The following is a 26,914-nucleotide window of genomic DNA, read 5'->3' on the forward strand; positions in this document are numbered from 1 at the left end:
ACAATAAAAATAAATTAAATAATATGCATTTTTTTCATTTTAGGGTATTATCTAAAAATATTTTTATAAAGAACATCTACTGTTTAGGAAGATTCTATTAAATTCAAAAATTTGAAGGAAATGTTTGAAACAGTGTAGTTTAAAATGTTGACAAAGTAATAAATTAAAGGAATATTTTCTTACGCGTAAAAAATAGTTTTCTAATGCGTAAAAGCTTTTTAACAGAATCAAATAGTTTTTGACGCGTAAAAAATCGTTTTTTACGTGTAACAAATAGTTTTTTTACACGTACAAAATATTTTTTTTGTTGGTTAAAAGAGTTTTTTATTCGAAACAATAAGTTTTTGACGCGTAAAAATTAGTTTTTTACGTGTAACAAATAGTTTTTTACACGTAAAAAATATTTTTTTTGCGCAACAAAAGGTTTTTTACCAGAAACAATAAGTTTTTAACGCGTAAAAAAATAATTTTTTACGTGTAACAAATAGTTTTTTACACGTAAAAAATATTTTTTTTTGGTGAAAAAGTTTTTTTACCCGAAACAATAAGTTTTTGACGTGTAAAAATTAGTTTTTTACGTGTAACAAATAGTTTTCTACACGTAATTTTTTTTGCGTAAAAAAGGTTTTCTACTAGAAACAATAAGTTGTTGCGTTTGACGCGTAAAAAATTGTTTTTATCGTGTAACAAATAGATTTTTACACGTAACAAATAGTTTTATACGCGTAAAAAATAGTTTTCTACAAGTAACAAATAGTTTTATACGCTTAAAAAAATAGTTTTTTACGTGTGACAGTTTTATTCGCGTAAAATAATAAAAATAGTTTTTTACGTGTAACAAATGTTTTTTTACACTTAATAATTCTTAAAATGGGTATTAAAACATCAATATTTTTGATAAACATGGACTGCTTACAAATACACGTCGCGTCACTACGTATTTTTAAACCGTTAACACGTTTCGTTACAACGAGCTCGTGTGTCAGGGCCGTCCCACTAGCTTGTATGTCACGGCCTTGAATTTGAATTTTTACTCCCAGCGCGCGTAAAGAAGTTTCACTCCAAAATGTTTCATAAATCATGTCCTAAAATTGCATTAGCAACTAGAAATATTTACTATTTATTCTATTATATAATTATAATTATTTATTATATTATATTATAATTATAACAAGTACTAACCACAACACTACAACATAAAAAAAACTATACACATATAAACTAAAATTCGTAAAATAAATCGCCAAATATAATAATTATTATTTTTACACACACCACTGGCACTAGCAGTAGATTGTGTTTGTCTCCGAATAATGCCCCGGCCCGTCCACAATTCAACCCCAGCATCTTTTATCTTCGTCTCTTCAACGCTAATGGCGCCGATCTCGACTATCTCTTTCTCATAGGATTGATTGTTGGACGGGCCGGGAATCCACGAGCTTGCGACGTTCCTAATTGACATCTTGATAGAAACTGCAGACCTGCCGCGTCTTTTGCGTGTTTTTAATGGACACAAATTGAAAAAAGCGCTTAAAACGGTAAAATCGCAAAAAGCGCTTGAGACGCAAAAAACGCAAAACGCTAAAAACGCTTTCTGTGTGGCCGTGGGCTTAGTTTCAGAGATACAAGGTGTAGAAGTTTCATTTTTATTTCGATTTTTTCTAAATAATTTCTGAAATAACGTCAATATTTGGATGAAAATTGGTGTCTGGGATTTTTTTGACATGAGAAATTAGATTTTGATGTCAATATGACTCCTACTAGTAGAGGACGCCACCTACATGTGTTTTAACTGTTTTGAAGCGTAATAACTTTTTGTACGTACCTGTATAAAACTACCGAGTGAAAAAAGATACATCTCTGTGACTTTTTACGTAAAAAATATCTCTTTGTAAAAATCGCTACGAGTAACCGTTCTCAAGATATTTGAGAATGGAAATAGTCAATACATGTCATTATTGACGAAAGATAAACACGTTGAGTAGATAGTTATTTCACTGAAATAATAAATTTGGGAAATTTTTATTTTTTTTTAATTAATCATATTTTTTTCCGCAAAAAATGATGATAAAACCGTTTCTGTTGAACTTTTGGCTCAAAAACATTTCAAATTTATAATTTCAGTCTAATAACTATTTAGTCAACATGTTTAAATTTCTCATATTTAAAAACTCTCAGACACCAATTTTTATCCAAGTATTGATGTTACTCCAGAAATTAATTGGAAAAAATCGAAATAAAAATGAAACTTCTGCACCCTGTATCTCCGAAACTAGGCATTTTAGGACATACATTTATACGAACTTTTTTACATATTTTTATCTGCAGAATATGCTACCGAAGTTTCCGGAATACAATTCGGACCACCCTGTATATATAAATGTATATAAATATTTATAAACGCGTGTTCAGATAATAATGGTGAAATAGGGTGGCGCACCTCATTCGCCATTCGCCTCGGTTTGGTTGTTGATTATACGAAAACGGAAAAATGTAGAAACACAATTTTTTATGGGTATATGTAGAGAGGCAATGTGTATAATTTAAAATTATTTTGAAATGTAAAGGGTGTGTCAGAACTAAGATCCATACCAAAGATATATTTTTTATTACGGTATTATCTTATGGTATTAACACCCGGTATTTTATTTCATTTTTGGATTCTTGGGCATAAAATAAGGCATTTATTATTAGGGTTTAATATGTTTAAAAGTTTTGGTTTTTGAGATATTTAAAAACATTTAAATATGCATCTATAATAAAAGAAAGTTTGTTAACACCCTGTAGATTACTTTTCAGACTTAATTCTTGTGCTGATTTTGAAGCCAGAGAAATAAACTTTTATTGCTTCTTTAAATGTATACAGGGTTATCAAAAATTGCTGATCTATTTTAAATATTTATTTTACACATTAACTTTGTTATTTCAAATACAATACTAAGTTTTTTTTTTTAAATAAGTCGAAGCATATTTAAATGCTTTTTCAAACTATATCCCATATAGCACGTCCAAATGAAATTACGTTTCTACAAGGGAGACACATGAGAAACAACATATGTTAAAGTGAACCTAAGTGTTCATCTAGTTCTAACATATACATATGAGATACACGCAGGTTTATATTGATAGAATTGTGTGATACAGTGTTTACTAGTTGTATACCGTATGCACTCAAGATTCTAAAGAGTTTTTTGTAACGTAACAAATAATTATTAAAATGATGAAATCTGACGTCGGTATATGACACATACAATGTATAAGTCATATGTATGTGTGATACTTCGTATCATAGTTGTGCCTATAGTACACACCTTGTAAAAATGTGACGTATACACATAATATAAATATCTATATAGACACTTTGTAATAGTGTACTGTTGTGTCTACATTCTAACATGAAATGAAGGTGTGCGCATGCGCGGATAGCCTCAGCGTAGACACACCGACCAAGTGTATCTTATGTGTCCCTCTCCTTTCTCCTTTCTAGGAGTGGTATGTGTTAGCAGCCATTATTGTTTTTATCATTCAGAAGCTCTATATAAATGTTCTGTTTGTGTGTAGTTTAAAAAGAGATTTTTAAAGGTAAGTACAAGTTTTTTAATTACCTTGTTATACCTTCCTAAGAGTATATTAATATTATAGCAGCGACTCTTCCCTTACTCGATACCCAATTTACGAAATTTTGACTCCAATGAATGAAAACTCCAAATATTCTCGTATAATGATAAAGAGGTTAGCTGAGTTAGCTCTGCAATATAATTTTTCTTAATTTGGAAATAATAAAAATCTAAATGGACCAGAGAAAGAAAGATTTAAACACTTCAAAGAACTTCTTACACTGATATTCGGTAAGTTATTGATGGATCGATATACAGATATGTTTAATATTCAATAATCAGTTTCATATAAAATTTAAGGGTGAGATTGTTAATCTGGAAATAAAATACAACAAAGTCCAACAGAGTGCTCGATGAATGAGCGTGCTAATAAACCAACTGCTTGGAGGGAAAAGAGGAGAAAAAAATGACTAAACGAGGTCCACCAAATCGTGGCGATATACCAGTGTTTACTATTTTAGTATGTTGTTATTCTAGGTCTAGGTACTTATATTTTTAATACATTTTGATGCAAATTCTGTTGTTTTAAAGTGTTTTCTTACTTCTGGTTTCTGCAGTGTAAATAATTATTATTATTGTGTTATTTGCGCTATTGCTTTCCATGACATAAAGAAATATAAGAATTTTATTTTTTAACCACTTAATCCATTTTATGAAAGAAAAATGGTACATTTAATACAAAACAAAAATGGAACAATTTTAAGACTACTTCTCTTGAACTTACGATCGAGATAGTTTTGGAAAATACAAAGTTTTGCATTCCTAATTTTCGTTCTAAAAAGATATAATTGGTATCATTAAATAAATATTTCTTAAAAAGAACGAAAAGTTAGGCATCAAAACTTGTATTATTTCCTAAATTCGTTGATAAGAAGTAGTTTTATCTACCACAAGATGTACAGGGTCCGGCAATGGTACGTCGGGCATCTGTAGCGAGAATAAAAAAACTTGAGAATTTTGTTTAAGAGCAAACCAAAAAGTATGTATCAAGAATGTATTTCAGGAAAATATTTTAACTTCTATAGGGTGGCTCAAAAAAGTGTGAGTGGACCTGGATGATTTTTTAATTGGTATGGTAATAACACCCTGTATATTATTGCATTTTTGGATTCCTTTCAGATCACTTTACATAACCCTAAGATATGAATAAATATATTTCGATAGTTTTAGAGATATTAAAAAATAAATAAAAAATATATATTTTTCACCTCTTCTTAAAAAATTATTAAAAATTAAAAATACAGGAACTGTTCTGAAATCAAAACTATATTAGGTATTTACTTTAGATGGTCTGTTCTTACTTTGCTATAAATATGGTAATCGTAAATCATACAGGATGTTCAATATTATATAACGTTCATATAAATATCTGCGAAAGCGTTAAAAATTTTGAAATACTATAAATACAAAAAATGTTTATTTTTTAATTTTCCATCTATTGAAAAAATAATATACAGGGTGTTCCATTTAAAAAAACAAAGAAAAATTATTTTATATTTTAGAAAGTTTGGCGTAGAATTTTGAACATCCTGTATGATTTACGATTTTCATATTTATAGCAAAGTAAGTACAGACCATCTAAAGTAAATATCTAATATAGTTTTGATTTCAGAACAGTTCTTGTATTTTTAATAATTTTTTTAAGAAGGGCTGAAAAATATATATTTTTTATTTATTTTTTAATATCTCTGAAACTATCGAAATATATTTATTCATATCTTAGGGTTATGTAAAATGATCTGAAAGGAATCCAAAAATGCAATAATATACAGGGTATTCCATTTAAAAAAAATCATCCAGGTCCACTCACACTTTTTTGAGCCACCCTATAGAAGTTAAAATATTTTCCTGAAATACATCCTGGTACATACTTTAGGTTTGCACTTATACCAAATTCTTAAGTTTTTTATTCTTGGAGCTACAGATGCCCGACGCACTATTGCCGGACCCTGTATATACGAAGCAAAATACATACGTATACACGCGGTAGTCACAACTGCAATGTGTAAACATAATTTAAAGGTAATACACAAGCACTGTGTATCCTACGGCACACTGTGTATCTCTTACTTTGTGTATACGTAAATGATATACTGTGGCTACATTGTGAGGCGGACGTTTAACCTTTGTGCATACGTGTTAAACTACAATGTGTAAACGTAGCATATTTACATCGGGGGAATTGTGTCACCCTGTGTCTACATCTAATAATGTAAACACATCGTAAATGTGATTTGATGTGCTGTATGGGATTAGGGTTTCCTATACCTATCTGGCTCAGATTTTGAATAAAAAGCGATTTTGCAATAAAATGGCAATTGCGAGATGGCTGGTGTCGCCATAGCAATTTGCTAGTGACAGTTAGTAGCTATTTTCAAAATCGTCATCAGTTTATGGACTTTATTTAAATTTATAACAATTTACTTTTATTTAATTTAGCTAAAATAGTTTAATAAGTAAGTATTTATTATTTTATCAAGAAAAATAATAAGGGAGCTCTTCGAGAGATCACCCATCACTCTCGGAGACTCTCGACACATATCAGTCAATTGTAAAAGAACAGTTTAATAATATTTCCAAAACTCTTCAATTTTTTCCACCCGCATGGAAAAATAAATTGTAATAAATCTCACAAATGTAGAAAAGAATGCTGCATTTTGGGTCTGTAAATACAAATTGATAGAAATAGTTAAATATGCTTGATTTTATACGAAAAAAGAGAACAAGTGTGATGGTAATTCTCCTAATTTGTGTCAGAGAATATTCAGAATGTACTCGTTGATATTTAAATGAAAATTATTTCTACTAATTGAAGCTCTACTAAACTATATTTTTTGACACAATTTGCTATTACTAAGCACTATCATCAACTAAGTTGGGGAAGAATAATAACTTAGGCGGCTAATACAACAATTATTATGTGTCATATGTTTTTAAAAATCTAAGTAGTACAATGTTAGTTATTTTTTTTTTATTTTTATATATCTTTTTTTGAGTGCATTGATCTTTTTTTAACTTATTTGACTGGAGTAAAAGTTGCCATTAATTATGAAATACACTGGAAAAGCATCATGGAGAGTTTTTTGATCGATATAATAGGAACACGAAGCCGTTAGTTGCCAATTAACTGAACGCGATCGTATAATCTTCTGTAATCTTCTAATAACAAATAAGCTATTTTTTGACACTTTATCGGAACGTTCATAGTTAAATAGACGTATATGAGAAATGGCGAGCCTATTCTATTTCGATTTTTCCATATTGTAGAGATTGTGGAATCTTAAACTTCTTGCTTAATTCCGGATTTATTTCACCGTTTTGTAGTATCCAAATAATCGATAACTTTCCTTTAATAGTAAATATTTGCCGTTTAGATTGCGCCATTGTAGCTGATATGCCGGGACCGGGTGCATCTCAAAAGTGGCTCACCCCTATAACTTTTTTTATTTTTTCAGATAAAAAAAAACGAGATTTTGTATGTTAGTATATGACATAAATTAGCATTGATTGATGTATTCAATTGTTTTTGATAACTTATTGTTTCACCGGAAATGACTACAACTTCTGATTTTAACATTGAAAATGTTTCTGTTATCCTATATAAGGGAGCCCAAATCGAATTAAAATGCTACATTTGCCACACCATGACGTCATATATACAAGGGTATAGGAAATCTCGGCGCAGCGGCGGCAGTCGGCCAGGGCGCGCAAAAACCATTACATCGCTAATTGTTTATTGATATATCTTTATTAGTTTAAAAGCAAAAAATATGGGGTTTGCTTTGATACCTTGTCAAGACATAAGCGAAACTTTTAAATTGTTTCTTTTTTTCATTTAGGCCTTCGTTTTTCGTTAAATGAAAGTTATATTAAAAAAAAATCTCTATTTTTAAACCAAATTTTCGCATGATTGAAATGATTATTCATGTTTAAAGTTTTTTTTTGGTCATAAGCGCTAATGGAAATGTTTTTTTGTAAATAATTATAAAAAATTACTCCCTACGAAGACTTTATTCTGTACTGGATCAAAAAATAAGTATTTGTTTTCTCTATACGGTGGTATTAATATATCGATTTTTGATGATAGTGCCTTTTTACCCTGTTTAATTTTGTACTACTTTCGGAATAAGGGTCCCCATATCATGTACTGTGATGTACTGTACTTCCATCCCTGAAAAATTCAGCTTGTGACACCGAAGTGAGAGGTAACGTCAAAATAAGCTTTAATCTACCTACATCATCATAGGTAGGTGTAGGTACTCTAGGTAAATTCTACCTAGACAGTAGCTGAACTAGCTGACAGTAGTAATTAATTTGTTATCCGATAAGTAGTTGTCATTATATAAGTTTAATCGTCTTATACCTCCTATAACGGTAGGTTTTGGATTTTTCCTGATTGGTTTGTTAAACAAAAATATACTGGGCATATAAATGTCTGTTACAGGTTAATTCGTTAAAGAAATATGTTACACACATATTATTTTAATAATAATAGTATAATAGTAATGGCTATATTATGTTATAACACATTATTGAATTAACAATTGAAAACAGTATTGAATGTACTTATTTTAACCAATGCATTGTTTTGTTTTTTTAATCTCACAAATAAGAAATATTTTATAGTTTTTATTATAAAAAACAGTGATTATACAATTTATTTACACCCCTTACACTGTTTTCTGTAAGGGGTGTAACCAGGAGTATATTTCGTAACCTTTTACGATATAAGAGGGCACAAAGTGTTTTATTACTTAATGCTTAAAATTTAATAATATATTTGTACATAAAATAAAATAGACTAGAAAGTCAATTAATTAATATTGACGTAATTACTAAATAAGTACAAGATTTTTTTTCTAATTATTTTAGTGTATTTTTAGTCACCGAATTATAAAGGAGAGATATCCAACCATTGCATTATTTTACTCACAAATAAATGTTTTATGGTTTTTATTATAAAACAACGATTAATTTATTATACACCCCTTAACCCAAACACTCCAAGGAGGATATTTCGTGACCCCGTATTTAAAGTGGACAAGGTTTATTAGTCAATGTTTTAATTACCCAGCGTCTTTAATAAAAATCTAATGTAATTTTTCATAGAAATGATCTGACATGAAAAGCAAATTTTATCAAAAAACTTTTTGATTATCTACAAGGAGTAAACCGCTGACAAATGTCTGTATACTAATGCCAAAGTAATGCCAAAAATACAAATTAAATACCAAATTTCTCATATAATGCTCCACTAATGCCAAGCTGATTCCAATATAATACCACTACTACCACGAATAATATGTAACACATTTATTTAACGGATTAACCTGTAACAATAGTGGTAGGTACTTGCACAGATTTTTTCTAGGTAACTTAAAAGTCGTTAAAAAGTCTAATTATATTTAAAGAAGATATAATTCCAACTAATTGCATTATAAGGCCAATAATGCACAAGTAATACCATTAAAATTTTAGAGTTTTTAATTTGTGTAACATATTTCTTTAAAAAATTAACCTGTAACAATAGTGGTAGGTACGCGCACAGATTTTTTCGCTAGGTAACTTATTAAGTCGTTAAACAGGCCTATAAAAGCTATAACAACATAGGTAACTAATATTTATAATTTTATTCGAGTTTTAATCTCAAATAATAAATGTTTTTACTGGTGTATTTCTGAAGTGTTCATTATTAAAAGTAGATATTCTTCAAGTTATGTGAAGTAATAAGTAATGTTTCCGGTGAGACCGCGTATATGTCACCGGATTCTGGTTAGTATAAAGAATTTTTTCTATAGAAAGAGTTTTTTCTATATTTTTCTTTCAAAATAAGACTAATTTCTTCTTATTCTTTTAAATATTACAGTGTTTCTTTTTCCTAAGATGTTATACTTAATTTTAGCTTAAAATTAAAAAATCACAAATGGAGGAAAATATACGTTATTGAATAAAGTTTATACAAATCACTTTACCATAACAAAAAAGTAAAAACATGTCATGGCGGAAGATATTCAGGTGGCATTTCACATATTTATCTATTGAAATCGAGATTAAAATAATAAACTTGCGTAACACGTTATACATGAGATAGAAAGTTTGAGAATCGATTAATACGCAATACGCTACGCAGTCAACTTGTTCCTATGCGCGGATGAGCGTCTTCAAGACTCTTCCATCGGCCAGGATCACGACGCCGCGCGCCGCCGAAGAGGAATCGGCCTACGTTTGGCTAAACAGGCTGGACACGGTGGACTACGATATTGGCGAGTCTGAATATTTATAAAAATTTGCAAAGTAAAATATGTTGGAAAAATAATTAATCCATACATTATATATAAAAGCTCAAAGGGTTTTTTTGTTGCATCCATCCCGCCGAAACCGCTTCACCAATGTTGATGATTCTTTTTTTAAATGTGTAGATTTGTTATGAAGTATTTTTATAGTGCTTAATGACTATTTATTTGTGTAAAACGACTAAATATAAAACATACCTGAAAAACACCTACACACAATACCTCCAGAAATAAATTATTTGTCATTGTCAGTGGTGTGTCAGTTAGATTATATATTAAGTTTTTATATATTTTAGGAGTGAGTTCATACCGCCAGCTTTAGATACATAAATATTAGCACAAAGGTTCGTTTAAACGACATTAGCGAATTAGCTACACAAAGAGATTTTAGGAAATTCATCCTCTTAGAGAGTAAAATTATGTCGGAACAGTTTGTTGTATGAAAATTCCTTACTATTTGGTCTAGAGAAATTTAAAAAAAAAGAAATTTTTGAAATTCATCAACCAAATGGGTAAAGTTAGTAAAAATTTATATAAAACTTGGTGACCTCTGGATTATACACATAAAAATTGCCACAAAGATAAAGCGAAATTATGAAATTTATACACTTAGGGAGTAGAATAGGGAATGAAAGTTTGCTGTACGAAAATGCGATACTATAACATTATAAACCAGACAGTATAAAATTTTATACAAGGGTTTATTTAGTGACATCATAACGAAATATATCTTCCTCAATTATCCTTCAAAGAATAAAAAATAACCTATAAAGAGAGTATTAGTGCTCTTAATAAATAAAAAAAAGATGAAAAATAAAAAAACATCTATGTAGTCGCGGGAAAAAGCTAGTAATTTATTAAATTATTTTATTTAACTGATTAATTTTCATTGAAAAGGAATTTTTGTAATTCGCCACTATATTAGTTAAAAACTAAGAAACTCATATCAATTTTTGCGATTTTGACTTATACTTTTTACAAAATCTGAACACATTTTAAAAGAAAAAAAGCTTTTGATAATATTTGTGTAGATTGACTACAAGTTGTATAACATAAATTTCTATGACCGGTCTACCTAGTGGTCTGCAGCATCGCCTTGTTGTGCAAACGTGGGCCTGTTAATCTGTGACGTGACGCACAACAGCCAAGAAAAACAGAAGCGTGGCTAAGAATTTAGTAATTTAAAAAAATGTCTTTTTAGATACAGTAGTAGGTATTAAAAGTTTTTTGTGTTTAAATGGGGTTTGCCTTTAACAGTTAAAAATTATATCGTAAAGTGTAACTTTCCGTAAGAATTCTTTATCTGTCATCGATCATGATCTGTCATCATGTTAACCTGATGTTTTTGTATGTTATTTTGTTTTTTTGCTTGTTTGTTTTACGGATAGGTGCGATCGCATAATTATTATTGATAATGTTTTATTTAATGTTAACATTACTACTTTTTCAGTGAATCTTTAAATCTGTTGTTTTTTGTTAAGTTCGTTATTTAAACATATGTATGTAATACACTCATATTAACACTAGTCATATTTTTACGTTTTTATTCATCATTTTCAATGCCCCCCCGGTTGCATCTTTGTAAAGGACTGTGAATTTTTAAATGGTACCCTCGATTTTTTTTTACTTTATTCGATAAAAAATTACACTCTGAATATAATGACATATTATATGCCAACTTTTGACATTTTCTCATGTGGTTTATTTGAAATTGTAACATGCAGTTCATAACGACAATTTGACTCGAAATAACAAGTGTGTGGTACCAAATTATTCGTAAAAAAATGCGTTTTCCAAATATGCTAATGAGCCACCCTCGTTCCATTTGACAAAATTGAGAGACTTTATGATTAAAAATACGATTTGGGCATCTTTTAACCGGCCAGGACAAGACACGAAAAACACTGGAGGATCAAATTTAGTTTTCCAAGACTCCTTGATTAAAAAATAGTGTTTTTAACACAGCCATGGTATTCCAGATTGAAATTTAAAATACGACTTTTTTAAAGCAAAAAGTTGACATATGATATGTCATTCTATTCAGGATCATTCAGTAGTCATTTCCGGTGAAACAGGAAGTTATCAAAAACAATTGAATCGTCAATCAATGCTAATTTATGTCATATACTAACATGCCAAATATCGTTTTTTTTATCTAAAAAAATAAAAAAGTTATAGGGGTGAGCCACTTTTGAGACGCACCCGGTTATCATGCAGCTACAATGGTGCAATCTAAACGGCAAATATTTACTATTAAAGAAAAGTCATCGCGTATTGGGATACTACAAAACGGTGAAATAAGTCGAGAATTAATCAGGAAGTTTAAGATTCCACATTCCACAATCTCCACAATATGAAAAAATCGAAATAGAATAGGTTCCCCATTTCTCATATACGTCTATTTAACTATGAACGTTCCGATAAAGTGTCAAAAAGATTGCTTATTTGTTATTAAAAGATAAATGTACGATCGCGTTCAGTTAATTGGCAACTAACGGCTTCGTGTTCCTATTTTATCGATCAAATTGGATTCGTTTAATAAATATTTAATTTAAAGTTAAAACAAATTACCAAGATCTATCATAAAATGTAGCAAATATTTAAATACGAAATAATGAAATATATATATACTAGTAAAAATGAACTATCCGTAAAATAAATTAAATCATGAATAGTATCACAAAATATTGTTGTGACTAAACTGTGAACAACCCTGATGCGTATTTGTGATTATGAATAAATGACTGTAAAGAATAAAATGAAATTTAGAGGTAAAAAATCCCCTGATATACCAAGTTCACATACGATCGTATATTTAATGTAATAAATTTTAATCAATCATAAACGCAATAAAATAAGAGATGATTAAAGTCTTATCTGTCATCCAGTGGTCGTTCCAGTCAGTCCATGAGAAAATCCAGGTGTCTGGTCTTCAGTATCCCAGTGGCATTCCTCGTCACAGTGGCATTCACGTCACAATGGCATTAGTTGCAGTACCAAATCCAGTACAAAAAAAAATGATAAAAATCTTAAGCTAAACCGTAATCATCACTAAAGAGTAATAGCCAAGGAACAAGAAAGAAGAAAGAAAGAAGAACCCTAAAATATGATCTATTTTAGTGACATGTTCTGATTTTGATATAATAAAATACCTTTCCTCCATGTGGACGTTCCAAAACAAAATGGCGTCGCCACACTCCATGGAAAAGGGTTCTTTAAAAGTCCTCGTACGACCATCACACACAACTCATCTCGTACGACCATCACACACAGTCCGTGTTGTAAAATCCTGTCCCCTAAAATAAATAGTTGTACAAAAGAACATTACACAGCTGTACAGGGTGGGTCAAATTCGACGCTTTTAAATGGAAACACCCTTTTCTATAGGTTATAGACGAAAACTAATATCGATGTCTGGAGCTCAATTTTCATCAAAAACATGATGGTGAAAACCGCACATCAATATCTGTTACCGTTTCGGAGTTACGGGGTGTTTTTCAAAAATGTGCATTATTAACAAATCGCTGTAACTTTTTTGCTATCGAAAATTTTGTATTTCTATAAAAACATTTTCGAAGCACCTATTTACCTAGAATTTAATGGTTTAAGTATAATTTTTTTTTAAATTAATAATTTAAGAGTTATCAACAGAAAAATTGATTTTTTATTTGGGACACCCTCTATATTTTTAATTAACTGAAAAGAATTTAAAATTACCTTTCCAAAAATATAGCACACTTGATATTTTGTTATAATCCCCTTCGAAATACAGATTTTTTAAAAGTTCGCCACTTTTAACTAGTAGGCTTTGGACCCTTTATTGATGATATGCCCTTAATGGAACTCGAAAACATATTTTTCCAGCAAGACGACGCACCGCCTCTGATCGCTGAAGTTATCAGCAAATTTTTGCATCCAATTTCAAGAATAATTGCATAGCCACCCAAGATTCCAGCCGTTGGCCGTCGAGGCCGCCTGACTTAGTGCCCATGGATCTAATCCTATTAGAAACGGAAAATAAAAAGGTTCCTTATTCTTCCGTATAATCTAGACAAGAATTAGAAGTACTTAGCAGTTATTAGATTCACAATTCTTTCACCCCCACTGAGTTAATGAATTCCGCGAGAAATGTTCAAAAACTGCCCCGTCTGTCCATAACAGAAGACGGTTGATATGTCGAACACTTATAGCAAAATCTCATGTCTTGGTTTGCTATTTATTTTTCTTGTTATTTGATATAGTTTAAATGTGTTGATGTTGATTATATATATTTTAAATAGTTATAAAATTCTGCATCTCTCATAGCAAATATTATTTTCGTTTTAATTGATGCTCACAGCTAGATTTTTTTGCATTACAGCCGGTGCCGTTCAAAGCCTACTCATTTAAAGCGGGCGAATTTTTTTATACTCCATATCTCGAAGAGGGATCGAGCGAAATATCAAGTGTGTTATATTTTTGGAAAGGTAATTTTAAATTATTTTCAATAAATTAAAAATACACAGGGTGTCCCATACAAAAATCAAATTTTCTGTTGATAATTCTTAAATTGTTAATTTAAAAAAAAAATATACTTAAACCATTAAATTCTACGTAAAAAGGTGCTTTGGAAATGTTTTTATAAAAATACAAAATTTTCCACAACAAAAAAGTTACAGGGATTTGTAAAAAGTGCATATTTTTGAAAAACACCCCGTAACTCCGAAACGGTAACAGATATCGATATGCGGTTTTCACTATCATGTTTTTGACAAAAATTGAGCTCCAGACACCGATATTAGTTTTCGTCTATCTCCTATAGAAAAGGGTGTTTCCATTTAAAAGCGTCGAATTTGACCCACCCTGTACATGTCTCTTACCAACTGACGAATATATACCTTCTCGACTCACAATAGAATTCCAGACAACTCCAAAGAAACAATCCCAATTCGGAACGGCAAGGCAAGGCCAAAAACTTCAATGGAGTTTTTATCAGTCAGTCAGGATCAGAAATGCTGCGTTTACCACGGCGGTTCGAAGTAGAAGAAAAACAGGACGCGTGTTTGCAAAATCCGCAAAAAGACGCTGGACTCCAAGATACCAACCCAAAGTCTAACACAGGCAACCAGTAAAACAAAGACCCAAAATAAAATTTGACATAAAATTTTATTTAATGCATACGGATTGAGTGAAACATTTTATTACATCATAATAAAAAATTATAATAATCCCTATACAAACATAATATCTTCGGAAAATTATTAATACATTTTCCGATCATATATAAAAAACCGTTTAAAAGATCGAAAACCTAATTTACAAAGATCCATCTGTCAAACTTCAACGACGGGGTCACACGATCAGCTGACAACAATTGAAACGTCAGTCTGTAAATCGTAATATAAACAAGATGAAATTTAGGGAAAAATCAACTATAATCAGGTAAAACCAATTGATTACACACAGGAAAAATACATAATAAAATCCTTAACCCATATGTATATTGTAGACCCAACATTCCCACTTGTTGCGTTGAAACAGACAAAAGATAATCACATCAAGTCTATGTTCAAGAATCCTCCGAAGAAATATGCCAAGAAAATATCCTAACACAAGCATAAGTCTAAATAAAGAATTAGTAATCACTCTAGAAAGAAAGGTAGGTTTTAAACAGGCAAATTGACATTTTATTAATGAGGTTTTATATTACAGTTATCGGAGACAACTCCATCCCAAGAAATTATTGTGGTGAAGAGACTTAATAGATAAGATATTATTAGAAGTTATATGTACAGTTAAGAAGTAAGCTAATTAAACGTTATTATTCAAGTTATTCAAGTAAGTTTTAGTTTTATTCCTAAAAATAAGCAAAATAAGCAACATAAGTTACGGTTTACCCCACCTTTTCTTCCTTTTTTTTTAAAGAAATGAAATTTCTTTAAAACAGCGAGTTACTACCAACTCAGTGAAAAATATATACATCCTAAAATATAACCTGGATCTGGTTTCAAATCTTTTACGTGCCAATTCCCAATCGATACACCACGGTCATCCTCAAGTTCATAAACACAATATCCAACTTTCTTACGAACTTTGTAAGGACCACAAAATTTCCCAGCCAATTTTGCTGCAAAATAATTCGCACCGTCTGACAAAACAAACTGTCGTTTCCAAACAGAATCGCCGACATTATAAGTCACATGCCTTCTACGCAAGTTATACTGCTGTCTAGATCGATCAGAAGCTTTCTTTAAACGGACTCTAACAAACTCTCGAAGTTTCTGTAACCTAAGAATGTTCTCAGCAGATGGGAGAGGATCATTGGGTTGATGATTATCCGGATCTAGCGTCGAGCTCGTAGAAAACTTCGGATGGACCTCATACTCATTAGCATGCGTAACCATTTCATGACCGAAATTTACAAAATATGGACTTGAAGTAGTAACTTCATGTCGTGCACTTCGATAGGCACATCCAATTTCAGACAAAACTTCATCCCATTTCCGGTGATTCTCACCAACATATGCGGTTAACATACATTTTAAGACACGATTGACTCGTTCCGTAGGATTACACTGAGGTGAATAGTTTGGGTTGAAAATAATATTTACACCATAATTTTTACAAAGATTGGTAAATTCTCGACTTCTAAATTGAACACCATTATCACAACGTAAGTGTAACGGTACACCAAATATCATAAATATTTGATCCTTGATGATCTTTGAAACAGCTGCAGCAGTAGCTTTCCTCAACGGGAAAAATAAACTGAATTTACTGAAGTTATCGGTGACAACCAAAATATATTGATGTCCATGCGAAGATTTAGGAAGAGGACCACAGAGATCAGTACTGATGACTTGCCAACATTGTGTGATAGAGAGTGGATTTCCCATTAAACCAGCTGGTTTCTTCTGCTCTGGCTTTGTCCGTAAACAGACACGACATCGTTTAATGTATCTGGATATATCGTTCTTCATACCAGGCCAATAGAAAAGACGAGCGATTCGATGGTAGGTTTTATAAACACCTAAATGTCCAGCAGTCGGATCATCATGAAATTTTTGAAGAATTTCTACACGTTTCTCCTTGGGAATTACCAATTTCCAAAAATCTGTTGAATCTCGCAATTCAGGAAAATCAGGTTCAATATATTTATAGAGTTTACCAGACTCTACACGCCATTTAGAAAAATGAAGTGGATCTTTAAGGATACGTTCACGCATTTTCAAATACCAACGATCACTAACATCGGAAACCTCTAGAAAATTAAGTTCAATATCAACAACAGGTAACGCTCTCGAAAGAGTGTCCGGAACCACATGTTCCTTACCTTTTCTATGAATTACTTCATAGTCGAATTGTTGAAGTCTCAAAGCCCAGCGACCAAGTCTACCCTGCGCATCCTTCAAGTTCTCCAACCACAACAAAGAGTGACAATCAGTTATGACATAGAACTTAGAGAGTTCCAAGTAACAACGAAGTTTTTCAACTGCCCAAAGAACAGCGAGACATTCACGCTCTGTACTGGAATAATTCCGTTCAGGACGTGAAAGTGTTCTGGATAGATAACATATCACAAATTCCTGATCATCATACTTCTGCGTCAGAACTGCTCCCAATCCATAAGCTGAAGCATCAGTTTGTACATAAAATGGATACTTGAAGTTTGGACAAGCAAGAACTGGAGCGGAAATCAAGGCATCCTTAATTTTAAGAAAAGAAGTCGTGCAAGACTCATCCCAAACAAACTTTTTCCCTTTCCTAAGAAGTCCCGTGAGTGGCGCAAGAATATCCGAAAATCCGTCAACAAAACGTCTGTACCAAGTAATCATACCAATTACCCGTCTGACTTCTTTAACTGTTCGTGGTTCTGGCATATTTACAATAGCCTCCACTTTACCTGGATCTACAGCTATCCCAGATCTGTTTATTACAAAACCCAAAAATTTCAACTCTGGTCTACAGAAATAACATTTCTCTTTGTTCAAGGTTAGGTTAGCGGTTTTTAAACGTTCAAATACTAATTCTACCTCAAAGTGTTTCTCTAAGGTAGGCGTTGCAATGATAATGTCATCAAGGTATTTCAAAATAAACGGTTCTAACTCAGGACCAAATAAATTATCAACTAACCGTTGAAACATTGCGGGCGCATTATGTAACCCAAATGACATTCTTGTAAACTGAAATAAACCCCTTGATGGTACAGTAAATGCAGTATATTTACGCGAATCTGGCTCAACTTCTACCTGCCAGTAAGCACTTTGAATGTCTAAAGAACTTAAATATTTAGCACCACCTAACTTCCTCAAAATATCCGAAATGTACGGTAAAGGATAAGAATCGCGTTCCGTAACTCTATTTAATTTACGATAATCTACACAAAATCTCCAAGTTTTATCTGGTTTAGGGACCAATAACACGGGTGAAGACCAACCACTAGAAGATTTTTCAATAACCCCTAACTTTAACATTTTATCTAATTCGGTATTAATAATATCTTGTTTAAAAGGTGATACTGGATAATAATGTTGTTTAATAGGATCTTCCTGTGTAACACGAATCTTATGTTGAACTGCTGTGGTACAACCCAAAGCATTGCTATCAAAACTTGAAAAATAAGAATTAACAATTTGGTTAAGGTGTTTGTCCCTAAGTCAGTTTGTGACTCGATAGAATTTAAAACTGGTGTATTTAGATCTACATCAGAGAAATACCGTTCTTCTTTCCTAACATCTGGAACTATTCCCATTCTAATCCAAAAATCTATTCCTAAAACTAACTTATGTCTTAATCCCGGAAATATATACACGTCCATAATTTTAACTACATTACGTAACCTAATTGGAATTGTAACTACCCCTAAACATTGACATTGACTATCATCAGCGACACGACAAAGTAAATTTGCAGATTGACTTAATTTAATGCCTAAATTCTTAACCATTTCGTATCCCTCTAAATTCATAATTACTTTATTAGCACCACTGTCTAATAAACCGTAAAAAGATAAACCTAAAATTTCAACTTTAGCATACGGACATTCACCTTCGCCGACTTGAGCTAAAATGTAATCAAGAACAACTTTACCTTTAAAATCTTTGACCGGACTGTCAACAAAAGAGGCGGTGCCGTGGTCCGATCAACTACCGTCTCCGCGTAGCGTTTCCCGAACCAGAAGTTCGTGTTTGGTTGTTTCGAGATGATTCAGATGTACTAGGCTCATTACGACTTCGAGAATTCCTATTTGGATTGCAATTAGGACACGAATTCTTTGTGAAACCCTCTCTACCACATCCAAAACAACGAAAATCGTGTTTCCTTTTCGGACAATCTTTCGCAAAATGCCCCGGAGTTTTATATCTCCAACAAGTTTGTTCTCTAATTTGAATTTCATTGACAGTTGGACGGCTTTGTCTCGGACTACCCTTGTAAGCTAAATCAGGTTCTAAAGAAAGTGACGACAAATTAGGCGGCTTAAAATTATCTACAGATTCACGAATTTCCTCGATTTTACGACATAGTTCAATAAGTTCGAACGGTGATCTAATTTCTGTTACTGCTAATCGTTTCTGGAAGAATGGCAATATATTTCGACGCAAAACTTGCATACGCAAACTATCTGACACATGTGTAGGCATTCTATCAAATAAACTCGTCATAATAGCTACATATAGACCTATCGACTCGGAAGCACCCTGAGTATGCGAAAGAATTTGTTGCCATAGTTTATCTGCGGATGAAACATACTCTTCCTTCATCAACTTAATCAAACTATCCCAATCACTCGCATATCTCTTAAACCAGTTGTACTTTCTCAATGCATCGCCTGCGAAAAGATCTCTAGCTGAGCTAAACAAATTTGCTTTATTAACATTTCTACTAATGCAATGTTCCTCTACCTCTTCTAAAAATGAATTGAAACTTTCAGTAGGTAAACCCGAAAATTTAATATGCCACTTATAAACAGGTACCGTAAAAGAAGAATTAACGTTAAAGTTATTATTTAAATTTAAATCATTATTAGGTATCGGTGGAATACGCGGTGACGACGTAACAGGTGGTGGAGAATGCGTTTCTGTATTTCCAGAAGTACTAGGTGGTATGTCTTGAAGTCGTAAATCTGTAAGTACATTTTGTTGTACAGGTTTTAAGGCTAAGTTTTTACTATTATATACAGAAATCATTTCCATCAAACTCTTACGAAGCACGGCACGCTTGCACATAAGATCTGGATCATCAGAAGTAATTCGTTCTAATCTATTATACGTATGACATATCTTTGTCTCGAGCCGTCTAACCTGACCTACAGAACCAGAGAATGTCGTTAAAAATTCCGTAATATCATTCAGCTTAGTCTGACAAATATTTAACTCCTCAGAAGCATCTCCCTCAAAAGGAATAGGTTGGTTAAAAGAAGCATCTTTTTCAAGACTTAAAGCGCCTCGAAGACTTTTCCTAAGAGCATCAACATTATCAGACTCGCCTATACCTCGAGATCGAAGTTCCCAAATAAGTTCATCTTTATGCAATCTGTCTACGTCTAGTTTGAAAGGCATTTTAATAGTCAATCAGTTTCACACAAAATAATATTAAAGTAGTTACCACCAATTTAAATATTATTAATTATATTATTATTCAAGTTATTCAAGTAAGTTTTAGTTTTATTCCTAAAAATAAGCAAAATAAATAAAATAAGTTACGGTGAAATTTTAAACCGTAACAACAAACAATAATTGTTGTATTAACTAAGTTATTATACTTCCCCAACTTAGCTGATGATAGTGCTAAGTAATGGCAAATTGTGTCAAAAAATATAGTTATTAGTGCTTCAATTTGTAGAAATAGTTTTCATTTAAATTTCAACGAGTACATTCTGAATATTCTCTGACACAAATTGGCAGAATTATAATCACACTTGTTCTCTATTTTCATATAAAATCAAGCATATTTAACTATTTCTATCAATTTGTATTTGCAGATACAGACGCAAAATTCAGCATTAATTTCTACATTTCTGGGGTTTATTACAATTTCTTTTTCCATGTGGGGTGGAAAAAATTGAAGAGTTTTGGAAATGGTCTTAAACTGTTCTTTTACAATTGACTGATATGTGTCATGCGTCGAGAGTCCTCGAGAGTGACGAGTGATCTCTCGAGAAGGAGCTCCCTTCTCGGGTTAAATGTCAATGGACACCCCAGCATCCTTCAGGCAGAAATCTACGCTATCGAAAGACGCGTAAAATTTATCTTAGATAGAAACTATCGTAAACAGGAAATAGCCATTTTGAGAAATATTTAGTTTGTTAATTGGTATATCCGTTTTTTTTTCACTCTTTAAATGACACGATTAATATTTTAATGTATTAACTATATTATTTCTTTTCATTTTTAATTTAATATAATTATTGTTTTACACTTTCAGTTTATAAATGTTTTGCGGTAGTGTAATTTTACTGTATTTTGATTTGAATTATTGCTAGGTGTTCTTCATTAATTTAGATTTTTTATATTTGAGATCTACTAATAAAAAAGATAAATTTCTATGTATAATTTCTATCTTTCTACTCTCATATTTACTTTATCAGTTAATATAAACGATGGCAGGATCTTTAAACGTGCGTCTTGTGACTGTCTCATGTCAACCCAGCATGTCTCATTTTTAGACTGTTTATGGGTTAAATATTAGACACACTTTTCTCCATGCTGACTTTTTTCGGTTTTTTTTTGGTATACTTTTACTTTTGGGTAGGTATACACAGGTGGGTATGTGTAGGTACACAAGGTGGGTATACACATGCAAGCCGAGCGGTTCGCAAACCACTCGTGATCTGCTCGTTAGCAAATTGTGTTTGTACGAACCTTCAACGATCCAAGGGAAAAGCGCGAACGCCGCAAACCAACCGAAAACATGCAGTAATTTTTGCGATGCGACGCGACGACGCGAGTACGCGTTTAATTATGTCTTCGCGAGAAGAGAATTATGTTCTGTTGTTGATGAGTGGTGCATTTTTAATGATGGCTAGTTTAGGCAAGAAAAGGAAGCAGCGACGTTGGTTGTAGGATGCTAATAAAGAAATAATTTGCTTCTTACATTGGTCTACATTTTTTTTCAGTTCGACACCTATTTCCCTCCAAGCGCCTTCCTTTAAATGTGTTTTATAATGTTCTTTATGTTTTGGATCCCATAATAAAGCTTTTTTTCTATAGAGATCAATTAAATCTAAAATGATTTCCTCGGACCAGTCCATATTTAAATAAACCTCTATACCTCTTCCAACCAGTAAACAAAAACTAAAAATTGAAAACAGTGAGTCTGGATTGTCTGGAGGTTCGATACAAACAACGAACAACACACGAGCCTGTCCACCGAGAGCCACGAATCCCTTTGTGTCCGTCAAAAAAACCGACAGGAGGCGGATCGCCGCGAACGGTATGCGAGCCGTTCGTTCGTTGCTCAAAACAACGTACACATTTGCGAATTATAGGTTTACAAGCGGTTCGCGAACCGCTCGGCTCACATGTGTATACCCACCTTTACAGTATCGTTACCACCAAATGCCTTATATTTAAGAAATACTTTTGTATTTAAATGTTTGTAACTAGAAAAAAACTAAAATTTTTGAAAAATGTCTCGTTTTTACACCAATTGACCCTACTAATTTCCTTTCATGTATAACTTACTTGTTTCATGCGTTGAATATTGATTCTACTAACGGATGTATGGTTAACCATTGGTAGAGGATAATCTTTTCCTATTATACATTTAGTACTTCTTTGAACAGATTCTGGAGCCATCCAAGGTTCATGGATGTAGTGTGTCGGGATGTTTTTTAAGACTGGCAAATAGTGTCTGTAAAGTAGAGCTATTATTAGTTATATGTTACAAAGAAACGCGTTGTGATGAAAATTTAAACACTATTACATTTTTTTCTAAAAAAGAAGTCTTAAAGCTTTTTTATACAGGATGAGTCTTAAATACATGCAAATATTTTCAGCTAGTAGATCTCAAGAAAAGAAATATATTTTCTCTTTTTTCAAATGAATCCAAAGTAACCGAGTTATTTTACTTTGAAGGTTTGAAAAAAAAATTTTTTTTTGCTTAAATTTTGAGAACCACTGGATATTTTCTAGGTTTTCTTTTTTGTAAATTTAATCTACTACCTAGGTTGTCATTAAGGTGAGCCAAAAAAAGTCCCCGTTAAGCTCTATACACTTTGTCCAACGATTCTCCAATTTTTCGATGCCCTTCGAATAATACGATTTTTCGAAGTCCTTAAAATAGGCCTCTGTCGCAGCGATACCTCCCCATTCGACTCAAATCTCTTACCACCGAGCCGTTTTTTCAAGTCTGGAAACAGATAATAGTCGCTGGGCGCCAAATCTGGGGAGTATGGCGGATGAGGAACGAATTCGTAATACAATTCATACAGTTTTGCCATTGCGACTGCACATTTATGCGCCGCACAGTGTGAAATTTACGGGGTTTAGCTGGAATAAAATATTTCTGCGACTCTTTTAATGAAATATTAGTCTTTTTCGTTTTTATATAAGAAATTTTATCAAGGCATGGTAGAGCATGCACCCAAATAGTCGTAGTAGGGTATATACAGGGTCTCTCATAATGTTTGGCACATATGGGAAACTTTTTTACTATATTATCAGTGATTCATAAAATGTTATTTTTAATAAAAAAATTTGTTGATTAGATAATAGTTTTGAGGTAACTAACTACGGAGTTTAATATACGGAGTGTCTAAAATTCTACAAAATGTGGCGTTGCCGAACCAAAATACATAACCTATAAGAAAGGCAAATAAGAAAGTACTATTTGTACAAGCAAAATACACTATAAAATTTGTGAAATGGTGCACAGCGCACATAACATACACACAAACACACACCATTTCCTGTACACAAATACCAAAATGAATACAAAAATGGTCAAACTAATCTGAAAATAAATGCTTATTCTATTCCTATTTACAGTTAATAGTGTTCAGAATATTGTTATTCACTATCACTAATGCTACTGGATTCATAGTTCGTTTGCCTAGAAATATCCACCGATTTTAGCATACCTAATACTTCTGGTAAAAGTTGTTGATGGTTGGTTTTTGGAGAAGAACGCAAACTGGCAATGAAAGGATCGGAGGTAATTAAAAGTCTATGCATAAGATCTTCATTTGTAGCTATCCTAGAAGATTTTCTGGTAAACAACTCACGATATTTTCTGTTATCCTTATTCCGCGCCTCCTGAGCTTCTTCTGAAAATTGCCCAATAGGCAACATAAAAGATGAAACAATTTCTGTCCCATGGCACAACAATTTATGGACGCTCACAGGCATGGGATACCAGGAGTTTTAAATATAAATCTCTGGTTTCACTGAGGTATTTCTCAAATTTATTTAAATCTATCTCGTAGCCACAGTTAATAGTTCCCAAAATAACGCGAAACTTAACAATTAATTCCAAATTGATTTGGGTTATTTGTGCCGAAATATCTGCATTTCTGAAAAATTTTCTGGCTGTATTGCCATCATTTGTATTTCCAGCTTGTTGTTTCGGCATATCTATTAGCAGACCTAATTCCATTCTGAACCTTTCTTGTATATGTTTTTTTCTTTCTTGAACTAGTCTTTTGTTTTCTTCGCCTCTAGCCTGCCAGGATTTTATGTCTAGTTTATAACAGATATGAATAAGACACTCAAAACACCTTATCCAGGAATGTAATGGTGATAGGCCAAAAGATAAAAAGTTCTTGTCAACATGTTTTTCTAAAATAATGTTTGGAGAGTTCATATCTCTGGGCTTAGCTTTGCACAAATAACAGGTTGAAGTGGATGTAGTAGATGATAGGGAGTTGCACACTTTACCGTCAATCATACTTAAAACCATTTTTGTTGTTATATTTATGACTAAGTTGTTGACGTTAATTTCTATGGGCAAAAGTTTTTCAATCTGTTCCTCAATTTTTCTAACTTCGCTTCTAGTAACTTCCGGAGTTTCTTTACCAAAAAAAAAATTAATCGGTCGACAATACCTTGTTGAAGATGGGGCGGGGTTTTTCCAAAGGACTGATATTGATGTTCCATTGTCAACATATAACTGAAGAGGTACCATTGAGATACTAAACATGCTTTCATCTGAAGCACCTTCCTGAACAAATTTTTGACGATATTTGTGTTGATCCGCTCCATCACAACCCCACTTCACGACCATAACTGGATTTTTGTTTTCTGGCGAAAAAGAGAATGCTTGAAATACGTCTTTTTGAGCATCATATAGCCTAAGAATTGTATGATTAATGAGTGATTGAAGTTTTATCTCTGCAGAAACTTCCGTTACAGTAATATCCGATGGATAGCACAATTGTTTGGCTAACTTAACTTTATAGTAAGGTGGATACAAACTTTTATTGAAAGGCTTAATTTGGTTTCTAATAATATTGTATTGATTTGTTGATAGTTGTGCATCAACCATCATAGCAAGGGTTTCATCTGGTGTTAATCTTTGTGGCTTTTGATTTTGGGCTGTAATAGCTTTTTTGAAGGAGGTACTCTCCCTTGAGGAGGAAGCAATTTCTCTCACACATACAGCTAAATTTCGTTTTCCTTCTTTGCGAAGTTTCATTTCAGTAGCCGTCACTAACTGTTTTTCACTCGTAGAATTTACCAAATTTCTAACTTTGTTTTTTTGCGCTCTTGGACCACACTCCTCAAATGTTAATTCTGGCCTTCCACGTTTACCTTTGCAAATATTTGCATCACCCAAAGCGTTTCTTGCTATTACAGATAATCGAAAATCTCCCCTTAACCAATCAGAATTTTTAGATAAGAAGATATGTTTATGCCTATTTGCCTTTTTCCATTTGTTCTCGATTTTCTGACAAAACGACCTGGCCGAAACTCTTATATTTTCTTTGATAGCTCTTGAAAGATTACTAGAATCAAAGCGTTCCAATATAAAATTCATCACAGCGCTTCGCCGCTTCTTTGGAGTGTTAGAAGTCCAAACCTCATATACATCCTGACGAGTGAAGCGCGCAGCCATCTTAAAAAATATATATGTTTAGCTAAAGCGCACCTAAACGCAGCTAATTTTTTTTATGTCTTATGCTATAATAAGTGGGCTTTCAAGAAATGACAAAGTTATCGTGGTATTATGTGGTATTATGTAACAAAAACATATTTAAAGTAGCTAAATTACAATTTTTCTAGGTAACTGCAGGTAGTTCTTTAACATTTCTTTTCAGTCAAACTATATAGCAGAAATATTTTTAAAAAATGATAGCTTACCACGTAGGCCTAATGTAAAAATAATATCAATGTAGTTATTCCGTAAAAGTAAACACTTCTCACTAAAACGCCTGCAAAATTTAACTAAATGGGCTAGATATTTTAGATGAGTTTATCGTTTTGTCCGAAACATAAAGCAATGAGCATTTTTAAATGATACGCTTGATTTTAAAAATAAACATATGTTTTTTTATTGATGAATGGACATTCCTTGAATAAATTTTACAATAACTGAGGACCTGAGATAAAGTTGCTAAATCGAATTAATTCCAGCTAGAACGTCAAAATTTCACACTGTGCGCCGGTGCGTTGTCCTGGTGGAAGAGCACTTTCTTCTTCGCTAAATGCGGTCGTTTTTGCTTCAAATTGGCGTCAAATCGGTCCAACAGCTTTGAATAATATTCGCCGGTGATCGTTTTGCCCTTTTCAAGGTAATCGATATGAATAATACCGTGCGCATCCCAAAAAACTGTGGCTATGACCTTGTTGGCAGACAGACCCACCTTGGCTTTCTTTGGCTTTGACTCGCCCTGAGAAACCCACTGCTTTGACTGTTCCTTCGTCTCTGGCGTATTGTGATGGATCCAAGTTTCGCCCACGATTACAAAACGGCGCAAAAAGTCCTTCTTATAGTGGTTAAACATTGCCAAACACTCCTTTGAAGTTGTCACACGGTTTCGCTTGTTGTCGGCATTGAGCAAATGCGGCACCCATGTGGCAGCGAGCT

At 32.5% G+C, this 26,914-nt stretch overlaps 1 protein-coding gene across 1 annotated transcript in view; it reads right to left on the reverse strand.

Annotated features, from left to right (window-relative positions):
- Nucleotides 1–26,914, reverse strand: part of LOC115879645 (cryptochrome-1) — a 121,967-nt gene that overhangs the window by 10,170 nt on the left and 84,883 nt on the right. Inside the window, exon 9 of the mRNA XM_030896543.1 lies at nt 22,573–22,741. Coding sequence (XP_030752403.1) covers nt 22,573–22,741 — 169 coding nt within the window. The remainder of the gene's footprint in view (nt 1–22,572; nt 22,742–26,914) is intronic.

This window comes from Sitophilus oryzae, unplaced genomic scaffold, assembly GCF_002938485.1.
Source record: "Sitophilus oryzae breed Bouriz unplaced genomic scaffold, Soryzae_2.0 scaffold_1582_pilon_pilon, whole genome shotgun sequence".
NCBI classification, from domain to species: Eukaryota; Metazoa; Arthropoda; class Insecta; order Coleoptera; family Curculionidae; genus Sitophilus; species Sitophilus oryzae.